Source organism: Talpa europaea, assembly GCF_964194135.1.
Source record: "Talpa europaea genome assembly, chromosome: 7".
NCBI classification, from domain to species: Eukaryota; Metazoa; Chordata; class Mammalia; order Eulipotyphla; family Talpidae; genus Talpa; species Talpa europaea.
In genome coordinates, this window is record NC_140074.1 from 83,483,008 (window position 1) to 83,494,946 (window position 11,939).

The 11,939-nt window shown below is 50.4% G+C and overlaps 3 protein-coding genes across 3 annotated transcripts; 1 reads left to right on the top strand and 2 right to left on the bottom strand.

The window, feature by feature from the left end:
* Positions 1-119: 119 nt before the first annotated feature.
* On the top strand, positions 120-3,029 carry VMA12 (vacuolar ATPase assembly factor VMA12; the record flags this gene model as incomplete). Its single annotated transcript, XM_084238382.1, has 6 exons — positions 120-330; positions 1,327-1,400; positions 1,727-1,816; positions 2,316-2,358; positions 2,578-2,690; positions 2,934-3,029. 6 exons carry the CDS (start codon positions 120-122, stop codon positions 3,027-3,029), a joined length of 627 nt encoding a protein of 208 aa, XP_084094508.1.
* A 2,046-nt stretch (positions 3,030-5,075) lies between these two features.
* On the bottom strand, positions 5,076-7,515 carry SEBOX (SEBOX homeobox; the record flags this gene model as incomplete). The annotated part of the gene is given in 5 exon segments (XM_084237843.1): positions 5,076-5,084; positions 5,147-5,458; positions 5,462-5,548; positions 5,707-5,829; positions 7,408-7,515. Coding segments are annotated over 5 exon segments (639 nt in total).
* Positions 7,516-7,679: 164 nt separating this feature from the next.
* On the bottom strand, positions 7,680-10,388 carry VTN (vitronectin; the record flags this gene model as incomplete). Its single annotated transcript, XM_084236405.1, has 8 exons — positions 7,680-7,792; positions 8,024-8,365; positions 8,767-8,919; positions 9,117-9,273; positions 9,510-9,649; positions 9,727-10,035; positions 10,113-10,232; positions 10,325-10,388. The coding sequence occupies 8 exons, from the start codon at positions 10,386-10,388 to the stop codon at positions 7,680-7,682; spliced, it is 1,398 nt and encodes a 465-aa protein (XP_084092531.1).
* Between the last annotated feature and the right edge of the window lie 1,551 nt (positions 10,389-11,939).

Below are 11,939 nucleotides of genomic sequence, written 5' to 3' on the forward strand. Positions count from 1 at the left end.
CGGCCCCGCCCCTGGGCCCTCCTCCCGGCCCCGCCCCGCCGCGTGAGTTCGGGGCTACTTCCGGCGGGCGGCGGGCGGAAGTGCCCTGCGGGGTCACCTGACCGTAGGTTGGCTGAGATATGGCGTCTCACCTGCTTGCTGGAGAACGGCTGGTGCGCGCTTTGCTCCCCGGTGGGGAACTGGAGCCGGAGCAGCTGCCCCCGAGGCTGCGGGCAGAGCTTGAGGCCGCGCTGGGGGAGAAGCACGAGGGCGGTGATAGCGCCAGTGGCCCTGCACACCTGGTTTCCTTCCGCCTGATCCGGGAACTGCACCAGTACCTAAGAGAAAGGGGTGAGCTCCGGTCTCCACTTCGGAGTCGCCTGCGTTTTACCAACTTTAGCATCTTTCTGAGGGAAATAGCCAACGTTCTCCCTCGCCCGCTGACGGTCACCTAGACAGTCCAGTCATCTCATAAACTATAGGGCAACCTTTGTCCTTCACGACATCCATGGGAATTCCTCGTGAATAACAAATTCACCTGTGCAGTCTCTGCTCTCTTTAGTTGCCACTTCTAGGCCTCTGTCTCTCAGCAGACCCCTGAGGAACTCCAAGTTCTAATCCAGTATTATCTCACAGGCTCAGTTTCTTTTAAGCCACATTAGATGAATTTAGCATAATGAACTTGTCCTATTTGGGAATCTGGATTTCTTTCCATCCAAAAAAGCAAGAATGGTCAAATCTGTATGGATGACAGAAAAACTGTTGAAAGATCTGAACTGGGAATAGCATCTGAGCTTGTATCTCCTAGCTGTGGTACAAATTCCCTTTGTAGGAGTCATTTCTCCTCCTTCAGCCTCAGTTCTCTTCGTTATAAAAGGGATAGAATAAACTGGCGTTTAAGATCTTGTTCCAAAATTAATGTAGTCTAGCCAGAAATGCAAAGAGCAGACAGTTGAACGGTTGGAATTTAAAAATGCCTTAGAAAGAGATGGTCTAGTCAGCGTACTCTGAATATTCAGCATCTATATAACTGAATCCTGATTAGGACAATTCTGTTTTGGCCATAGAGGAGACAAGTTAATGGCAAATGTAAATGACTTATGTGTTAGATGTGACATGGGCAGGATAACTAAAAGTTGACAGTTGAAGTCAGCTGTACAGCTTTAGGAGATACTCATGTGGAATTTTCCTAGAGTCTTCCCAATTAAAGGTGTTCCTGGAGATTGATACAGGAATGGCCATATTTTATTTTGATTGGAAGAATAGAAGGGCTGGCCCGTTTTCTTACCTTAATCCTTCAACCTGAACTCTCTGTATCATTATGTTTGTGGAAACCTTTTCTTCCAGATTCCACCTTGTACCTTCATGAGCTCCTAGAAGGCAGTGAAATCTATCTCCCAGAGGTTGTAAAGCCACCTCGGGTATGTAAGGGAGATATTTGTGAGAGTGGGTGTTGGCTGAGTTTATCTGGATAATAATCTGACTGTATTTGTGGTACCTTGAAATTTATGAATCAACCTTTGGGCTCAGATTTGTCTTTTAAAACCCTTCAGAGCTGGGATGTGGGACTCAGATATTGTCCTCCTATGGAAAACTGACACAACTCCCTTCAAAAAAAAAAAAAAATCCCCTGAGCAGTGGAGGCAAAACTGATTCATGGATTTCCCAGCACTCTAGCAGTGTCTTGTCCCCGAAACCAATGATTGCAACATACTTCCTAATATCGTTTTTCTCATTTCTGCCTCAGAATCCAGAGCTAGTTGCCCGGCTAGAGAAGATTAAGATACAGCTAGCCAATGAGGAATATAAACGGATCACCCGCAATGTCACTTGTCAGGTAAGGGCCTGCTCTTCAGTATGTGAACTGAGGATCTACACTGGGAAGAAGTACAGGGAAAAGAAATAACATGGAAACTTGGCTTGTATACAGTTCAGGAACCATGGAAGCCCTCTGCTTCCTACAAACCAAATAGAATTCCCAGCTGATTCACTGAAACTCTGGGCTGGGATGGCAACTTATTTGTAAAAGTTAAAGAGATGGGAGTGTTCTTTGAAGTCTTTCTTTTGACAGGTCCCTAATAATCTGTAACATGTTCCTGCCCTGAAACAGAAAAGGGATAGCTAGGTACTGGGAGCCTATGTTCTTTTACTGAAATTCTTAATGTGTGGCCCAGAAAAGAACTCATCTGGTCCCCAGACAAAAGAATTCATGGAGAAGGCAGAGTTAATATGTTGGGGAATAAAGAGGACTGAGCCCAGACTGACAAAAGAATACTCTTTTGACTGCCTCTGAGCTGCTTCCACTCTGAAAGCAAATGTTTTTCCTTTTTTTCCAGGACTCAAAGCATGGTGGGACTCTCAGTGACCTGGGAAAGCAAGGTGAGGTACTAGAAATCAGGCTGCTAGTGCCTCTCCCTGGGATGGGTCAGTTTGCTTCTCCTTTCCACTTTAGTATTCTGGGTTTAAGCCTGGGCTATTCAAGCTTGGTGTTTGAGGGAACCCAGTTGATGAGAGCAGTCTGGGGATAAAAGAGATGAGCCAAGAGGGCCTCTGGAGGATGCTGACCTAAAGGTTTCTTCCCTGGGCTCCTCCCCAAAGTGAGGTCAGTGAAGGCTCTGGTCATCACCATCTTCAACTTCATTGTTACCGTGGCAGCAGCCTTCGTCTGTACTTACCTTGGAAGCCAGTATGTCTTCACAGAAATGGCCTCGGTGAGTAGGCAGGGTGCCCTAGGTGGGGGGTATTAGCGTGAGAATGAATATGTTAAGTGTTTTCCAAAAAATAAGAGGAGCATTTGAACTTTCCGACACAGAAGAATTCAGATCCTCTTCCCTTTCCTTCCTTCCCACCCCTGTGACCTGGATTGGGGGCTTCTCCATCGAAATTAGAGGTGCTGGAGTCTAAAGACTGGATACTGGCCTGCATCCTCTAAGTACGGTTCTCCCCCTCTGCAGCGGATACTGGTTGCACTGATCGTCGCCTCTGTGGTGGGTCTGGCCGAGCTGTATGTCATGGTGCAGGCAATGGAAGGCGAGTTGGGAGAGCTTTAACTGGTACTTCATCATCAAAGTCTGGAGAAGATTTTGGGGAGCTCCTGGCTCCTAGCTGCAAATCACTGACTCTGAGTGAACCTATCAGTCTCTTTGTACTTAGCTCTGGTTAGCCAGCCACCTGCAATTCTTGCAGGAAGGCCCATCCTCTGAATTTTGGGGAGCAAGAGGAAACCCAGACAACATGGGAAATAACTGGTCTTGTCAGTACCTTCTGAACCTAGTGCCCATCTGCCTTCTCCAGTTCATTCCAAACACTGCTGGGCTGGGTTTTTTTCCACTGGGTGTAAATAGTACCCAGACCTTCCCAGAAGTAGACCAGACTGCCTTGAACTTGGCCAGGTGCACAAATGAATTGTCATTTTCGTTCCACACATCCTTGATGCAGACCTGTAATTAAGGCCAGAAGCCTCCAAGAAAGCAGAAGGAAATCCTTTGTCCAGTTTGTGTTGGAAAGGACACCCAGTTGGAGGATGCCAAGTAAGAGACAGGACGGTAGAATTAGAAGTAGGGCAGCTACCTTTTTAAAATTTCTGTATTCCTCCCTTTCCTTTCAGTTGTTGTTTCCTGGTTTTCTTTGTGCTTCTGCCTGTCTCTGCCATGTGCTGACTCTCCTTACTTTACATCTTCTCATCACCCTTTGTTCTGCTTCCAAAAGTAAAAACAATTTAGGTGGCAAAACAGTTATGTCTACTTTTCATTGAAAATCCCTTGTTTGTGGGGAGAGTAAGCCTCCTGTGGATTGACTCAATAAAGGGAAACGTTCTTTGTAGTCAGGGAGTATTTTCAGATTTAACAACATATAGAACTGTATATAAACATGTGAATAAGCATGCACATGTATATGCATAGCATATACATTATGATTATGGGCACATACTGGTAAACATAAACCTAATGCAGGATATTTTATGTGGGTTCTTAAACATGCTTTTGAGAGTATGAAAAACAGTATGTAAATATTCATGAAGAACTAATTGTTTTACATATTTGCTTTTGGTCTTCACAATAGTCCTGTAGCTTGGAAAAGAAAATGGTTTTAGGCCCCTTTTCTAGAAGCCAAATAGGCTGAAAGAGATCAAATGACCTACTGTGGCCCTTCCTCTGTTAAATGGAGCCAAAGACTCCTAGGTAGTCCCAAAGTCTCTATGTATAGTTAAACTTCTAAGAACTTTGATTAATGTTGAGATAATAAAGTCTGTATGAGGCGCTAAGAAATTATTATCAACATTAGTTATTTATTCAATAAATATTTATTGTATCCAATGTATACTTATTTCATCTTGTGACAAACACCCAAAGATTTTCATATTTCTTTTTTTTTTTTATAATACACCATGGTTATTTATTATTTTGATTTTCATATTTCTGAGAACTGTTCAGAGTCTGCTCCTAATGAAACTTTGTTTTTTCTGTTTGTTCCCTGTATGAGTTTCCTGTGGTACTTTTCCCTTCTTAGAAATTATATATTCATTGGCTCAAAAGACATTTCCTCTACAATGTTTGCCAGTTTCTTCTTGATATATAGCAAGTCTGAGCCTCTCAGGGCACTATTCCACATGAGAGAGTGGGAAGATTTAGGTTCTTCTGTTCTACCATGTATCACTTGGCTGAGAAATCATACCATTTTTATTGTTAGTTGGCCAGAAATTTAACTGTGGGGGGAAAAAATGCCGGTGGCCTTATACAGTGTTTCTAGCAACCCAGACTATTGAAGTTTGATTGAAAAGCTACACTTAAGCTTAGTTATGATTCCTGGCAGTACTTACTTGTGCCTAAACTCTGTTGTGGACCAGGGTACCCACATATCCTTGAGCTTTCACATCCCCCATGTATCGCAGGCTTCTGCGACACTGAGCATTTGCTGAGAGCTGATGTTTGAGTCAAACACTGTGCTAACTTCTGGGGACAGAGAGATGGAATACCCAGTTCCTGCCAAGGAAAAAGTGTTTGCCCCCAGTTGTCTAAAATTAGGAACAGGTCTAGCTGCTCCTATCTAACTTAGCAGTGAGGTAATGTTTACAGGACCTTCGGATGAGGCAGCTGTTAATTCCCCTGTAGAGGAGAAGAATTAGTGACCAGGTATAGCAGGAAAGTTGGAAAACATAGCGCCCTACCTCATCTGAAGGTACCTCCTGCGGAAACAATGGGTGGGAGTAGTCAAGGTTGGTGACAGTAGCTAACACGTAGATGAGGTCAGACAGGCTGCCCAGTGAAGTCTGGGGAGTAGCTTGCTCTGGAGAAAGCCCTGAAGACCCAGCTAGTCCCTGGGGGGCTGCCGCTTTGGCCCCTTCCCATCCCTGACCTGGGCCCAAGCTTAGAGCTGGACAGGAGGTTTGGACACAGGTGTACTGGGCAGGGCTGTGGGAGGGCGGGGACTGGCCCACTGTCCAGGGCTCCCAGGAGTGCTGGAGTGTATCTGGAAGAGGTCAGGATCTCTGGGGAGGCTCAGGCCTGGGGCTTAGACCTCCAGGCTTCCTACACTTGATTCTCTTGACCCAACAATTCTGGAACCACACCTGGTAAGGAAAGAAGTCTGGTTCCAGCATCCTCTCTGCCAGGCACAAGGGAACAGAATCTGGAGGCAGGATTCCTAAGAGTAGAAACTGTGGGTTGAGCAAAAAGTTAGCTGTGTAAGAAAACCCCCACCCTGCAGAGGGGGGCCATCAAAGGTCACCTGTGACTTGGCCTGGGGAAGGCAGGTGACCTGGGCCAGGTGCTCACAGGTGCCAGTGTCTGGGTAGGACCATGCTGTAAACACCCCCTCCAATTCCAGCAGCTTCCCGCTACTGAAGGGGACCTGCTTTCTCCAGTGGGGACATAACCCACTGGTGTGGCCTTCAGGTTAGGGTGGGAAATATGCCAGGACCCCTGGAAGAGCTCCACCCCAATCTCAAAGCCCTCTATTCCCCAACCCTCTTCAACCTCTCTTATTCACACCTTCCCCCCATCCTTCCCTTGGCCACCTTTGCCCCATCACATCACCTGTTGGAGATGCATGCACAGGGCTGGCCATGGGACTGACAGAGGGTGAGGAGCCAGAGGGCCATGCCAAGGCTGTGTCCACACTAGACCCACCCCATGTGAGGTTTTTTTTGCTCTGGGTGGCGGGCCCGCCTCCAAGAAGGGCAAGGTGTAGAGTCCAGCTAAGGTGGACAGAGAAGTCCCAGAGGACGTGAGGGGGCAGGGGCGGGGCAGTGTTGAGGTGGAGGGGGTAAGAGTGGGACAAAAATTTTGTGGTCCCTTGTCAGGACATCACAAAGGAAGTTGGCCTCACACCCCTTCCTCCGACCACCAACTGGCACACTTACTTCATGAAAATATTCCCAGGGCTCCTTCCTGGAAGCAAGAAGTTTTCTCTCTAGTGCTCCCAGTGCTTCAGCTGCCCTTTCAGGCGCCCTCAGCCCCCTGTAGAGCGTGGGTGGAGCCCAACTACGCTAGTGAGGTCTGGGCTCTGGGCTCGCAGGACTGGAAGAGAATGGGCAGCAGAGGAGGTGGAGCCACCCGCTCACAACAGGGCTGGGGAGCAGATGTCACGACCAGATCACTCAGGTGTGCTTTGGAGCTTTTCCTGTCTAACCCTTTCTTGGTTCCCAAGAGCCCAGATGGGCATCCCAAAGCCAGAGGAGGTCCACAGATATTGAGGGGTCCTAAGAAAGATGTTTTTGTTTCTACAGCAATCTTATCCGTGGAAGTTTTGGGTCACCCTTTTTTTTTTTAAAGATTTACTTATGCATACAAGAGCTGGGGTGTAGGCCAGAGATGCAGGAGAGTGAGAAGATTCACCATAGACAGAGTGGGGAGCAGAACAGGAGGACTGACTGAAATACACTGCTGAGGGGAGCAGCAGGCGAGTCAGGAGAGGTCTGCTGCACTATGTGGATTAATTCCCTGGTCAGGGATCGAACTCGTGCTTCAATGGCTGCAGATTGCTTCATAGTGCTGAAACTTAACCCTGTGTACCACCAGGGAGGCTCCCCATGGGTCACTTTTCTAAGAGTAGTGAGTACATTTGAATTTCCTGCCTACCCTTCCCCATCTCTTCTAACTCAGCCCCCCACCCCCACCCCAGACCCAAGACAGACTTCAAAGAATGACCCATCCTAGGTGTGGGTTTGGGAGCACAGTGACCAGTTCTCCAGAGAGACACTCAGGTGTCTGAGCTAACTATTTCAGGCTCAGGATGGGCAGAAAAGCTGAGCCTGAACCCCACCATCTCCTGCCCCTTCTTCTCTTCCAAGACTGTAGTCAACTCCAAGAGGCAAGGCAAGCTGGTGGGGTGGGGGAGGCTTGGTAACTCCTGTCATCAGGAGGATTCAAATTCCTGATTAGCTGCTGGTGGGTTGTTGGGGCTGCTAAGCACAGGTGTGAGGCTCACACTCATAAGGCCTTTGCCAAACCACAGAGCCTTCTGGTTCACAGGGAGGGCCTGAGCCCAACATGGGCTGGACACAGGGAGCTTCTTTTCTGTCCTCTCGCAAGCCATCCTGACAGCCCAGCTTCCCCTCCTTTACCCAGGCAGATCCCTGCCTCTTGCCTGTCTACCAGTGAGAAAAATAGCCTTAAACTCAGGGCCAAGGAATCTTTATTGGGCTCAGAGGAGGAGGTTAGAGGAAGGAGCAGCAGAGGATCCAATTGTATAGGCTTGGACTACTTCTGGTCAGGGGCTGGGCAGCCCAGCCAGTACTCGGCGATGGAGCGTGGGTAAGGAGGGTTCACGGTGTCCACGCGCCGTGTGCGAAGGTTGACTCGGTAGTACTTGTCTGGAAGAGAGGTCGGGGGAGACTGTGTGAGAGGCAGCCTGGCCCTGCCACTCCTTCCCAGAGAAAGACACCTGGGCGTCTCCTGGAAAGGGAAGTGAGTGTGCGCGACGCAGCTGAGGACTCCTGGCCTGACCTGGAGTCACTGCCCAAGGACTTTGTTCAGCCCATGAGGACCAGGCACAGAGGGGAGACCCTGCCAAGACCAGCCACAGAGAGGGCAGAGGCTCCCACCTCCTGAGAAGAAGTAGACGCTCTGGATGGGCTCACAGGTGGCAGGCACAAGCCAGTCGATGTCGTAGTCATAGTTGAAGGTTCCGAAGTCACTCTCCTCACTGGAGAACCAAGACAGCCAGGCTGACCGGGATGGCCGGTGGCGGTTCTGGCTGTGGCCACGGCCTCGCCCTCGACGTGAGCGGTAGCGTTTACGGTTTCGATGCTTAGACTTGGCCTTCTTGGCCCGGGAGGAACGGGGAGCTGAACCGGAGATGTAGATACGACCAGCCATGACGGCGTCCACTTGCCCAGGCACCCCGTGCCAGTCCTGGCTAATGAACTGGGGCTCTCCAGCACCACCTGTGGCAAGTAAAAGGTTAATGGCAGGCCTTGAGGGCCTGGACCCTGCCCCCAGTAGGGCTTTTAGGGTTCACTTTGTGCTCATTGGTGGGCTGAGCCTTGTCCAAGGTCACACAGCAAGCTCGTGGCAGAGCCCAGCACCCTGGCCTTCTAACTCTGTTCCATTCTCTCCCCTGGCCTTCCTCCACCATCTCACCCTAGCCCCTCCTGCGCTGGTTGCACTAGGCAAAGTCCAAGGTATGGGGTCCAGGCAGAGACGGCTCCCCACAAGGTCAACAGAAGCAAAGTCTGACCTGAGCAAACAGCTTCTGCTCGGTAGTTCCACAACCACAACCCCTTCCACTCAGTCCAGCCTTACCCCTGACCCACAGCCAGGCCTCTTGGGGGGGCTCCCTCCATACCAGAGGATCTGCCCCAGAAGAGAATCTCGAAGATGCTCTCCCAGCTGTCCCGCTGCATCTGGGCGAAGTGAGCAAACACGGCCGACAAGGAGCTGCTGTCACACTCCTCCTGGCTGGGCTGTTCCTGGAACTTGTACTCCCAGTACTGTTTCCCTGGGGAGCAGGGCAGGTGGGATCGGGGGGGTGCGCATGAGCAGGACTGGGAAGCACAGAAGCTGTTGAAGTTAGGAGCTCCTTGTACGGGAGGAGCAGTGAACAGAACCTGAAGCCTGTCCCGGGTGAAGTGCAGAAGAAAACTGAGCCAGCTCCACCATCTGCTTATCCCCACCCCCCCCCACACACCCCAGTACCCTTGAAGAAGTAGACCCGCTCCTGGCCGCTGTAGCTGTGAGCTGGGAGGGCCAAGGCTGCATCCACGTTGTCTGGAATGCCACTGAAGCCATCAGAGATGTTGCGGGGGTAATCGGGGTCCAGGACACCATCCTCAAAGCGCCAGTACTGACTGCCCTAAGGGGGATGGGAGAAGAAGAGTGAGGAGGTGGCTGGCCAGGCACAGAGGCGGAGTTCCTTTCCCATGCCGGCTGACCCAGCTCCAGGCTTGTCACTCAGGACCTGGAGCCTGGAGCTTCCCTATTTTCAAAGAGCTCCAGGCAGGGAGCACAGGCCCAGACCCAGGTTTCTTGCCCACTCTGCTCCTGGGCACAACTCCCTCAACCGTGACCCACAACCCCTGGGCCTGGCACCTTGAAGAGGTAGGTCTTCCCCTGGCAGTTGACGCGGGTGAAGGCAGCATCAATGGGGCCCTCAATACCCCAGACTTCTTTGATAAGCTTGGGGTAGCCAGGCCTCACTGCCTTTTCATCCAGCTCATAGCAGTACTGCCCTAAAGTGGGAGAGGCTATGTGAGGAGGTGATGTTCCTGGGGCAGACCCACACCTAAAGATCTGTCCCTGGAGTCACCTCGGAAGGCAAATAGGGAACCATTCTTAAGATCAGTGAAAGCATCAAAGGGCTTCCCACTACACAGCTCCTCTTCTGCTGGGAAATCAAAGATGCTTTGTTCAGTGGTCTTGGGCCCTGGGACCCCCAGCTCAGGTACCAGGGTCCTTGACTCAGGCACTAGGAACCCCTGCCCAGGTCCTGGGACCTCTAGCTCAGACTGGGTAGAGGTCACTGGTTGCTCAGGGTTGCTGGTGTTGTCTCTGGCTTCGGGATAGTCGTAGGCCCCGTATTCATCTTCTGGCAGAGTGAATACATCCCCACGAGTTACTGCAAGGCAGAGTGGGTGGTGGTGAGTCTCCGGCTGCAAAGGTAACCCCAAGCCCACCCAGCCGCTCTGAACGCACCTTGGGGCTTGCACTCCGCAATGTAGTCAGCGCAGCAGCTCTGGTAGTAAGAGCAGAGCTCGTCACACTGACACTTCCTGTCCGCATTGAAGCCCTCGGTACAGCGGCCCTTGCAAGACTCTGCAGGGAGTGGGTATCAGTCGGCACACCAAGCCCAGGCCACCCACACCCATCCTACATTGGCCTGAATGGCCACCAACACCCTCCCGCACCTTGGTCAGCCAGAACAGCCCACGCCAGTAAGGCCAGCATCAGAAGAGGCCTTGAGGGTGTCATGGCGTGGTCTCCAGCTGAGAGCCCAGCAAATTGGGCCCTTCTGTCTCTGTTCCGGTGCCTAAGGAAGGGAAAGAGAGGCCGAGAGGGAGGGAGCCAGAGAAGTGGAGCTGCCTTTTCTACAGCTCTGTTTACTCAACCTCTGTCCCAGTCCCCAGGACCCCGACCCCAGAGGCTGCTGCCCAGAGGCTGCTGCCACAAAGGGTCACATTCCTGGAACTCAGGGCCTGGGAGAGCTGCAAATAGGATCCTTGCCAAGCTCAGGGGCATCTCGGGAAGGCAATAGCACTGTGGGTCTGGAGGACAGAAAGAAGGGCAACTCTGCCGCTCAAAGGGAAAACTGCTTTACCCACCTTAGTTTTCTTTTTAGTAAAATGAGACTAATAATACCTGTCTAATGGGGTGCTGAGAGATTAGAAGAGCTCAAGCAGACAAAATGCCTGGTGCCTGGAGTATCCCCAACTTCGTTCTCTGTAAATTATTATTGATCCATGATCTGTTTGATCTGGCACATTCCTGAGGTGGTGGCTCACCACCCATCCAGTGTGTATTTAGTGCAGTAGAAGGGAGGGAGAGAGAGAGGGGGAGAGCTGGTAAGTACTGCAGGGGAGTTTTATTGGGTGGAGTTTTATTGAGTTTTTTTTTTTAATTACTGAAGAATAAAGGTTTTATTTCTGGGTTCTTTTCTTGGGTATATTGATTTTCCTAAGCTGGTTTTCACAGGACAGGAAATGGTGAATATTAACTCTTTAAACTGACTTTGATTGCTGAGTCTCTGCTCCTGGACAGGTCATTCCCTGTCTCCAAATGCTCAGTCTCCCTATCAGTAACAAGTGGGCTAGTTCCCCATACTTTTAGATTCTGGGTGAAAACTAAGAGAAATAGGATCATTCTGCCCAGAAAAATGTCTGATTTTCATGCTCACTCTCAAGGGTCCACAGACCTCTTGAAGGCCTCCCATCACCTGGAGGAAGTGATCCTCAGAGTTTCCAGCTGACTTTTTCTCTTCTATAGAGGGGAGTGTTAGTGACTTTGGGAAATCTCTTCTCTGTAGGCCTCAGTGGATTCAGCTGATAAAAGGGAATGCTAGTCACTACTTCTAGGCATGCTGTAAGACAATTGAGAAAGGCATAAAAGGGCCCTTAAGAATTGTACAAAACCGGGCCTCCCTGGTGGCAAAAGGGGTTAAGAGAACCTATAAGGCTATCTGCAGCTCGAGTTTGGTCCCCGGCCAGGGAGCTACCCACATGGCACAGCAGACCTCTCTTGACTCGCCCGCTGCTCCCCTCAGCAGTGTATTTCATCAGTCTGCCTGTTCTGTTCCCCGCTCTGTCTCTGGTGCATCCTCTCTCCCCCTCCCCCCCCCACCTCTGGCTTGTACCCCAGTTCTTGTATGCATAAATAAATAAATCTTTAAAAAACAGAATTGTACAGAACCTTTATTATGATTGCTTTAACCACTAGTAGAGGAGGGGCACACTTAATGGTGTTGCCCCACCGCTCTCTCGGGACGCCATTGCTCCCGCAGTGTCTCGGGAAAAGCAAAGGCGCGCT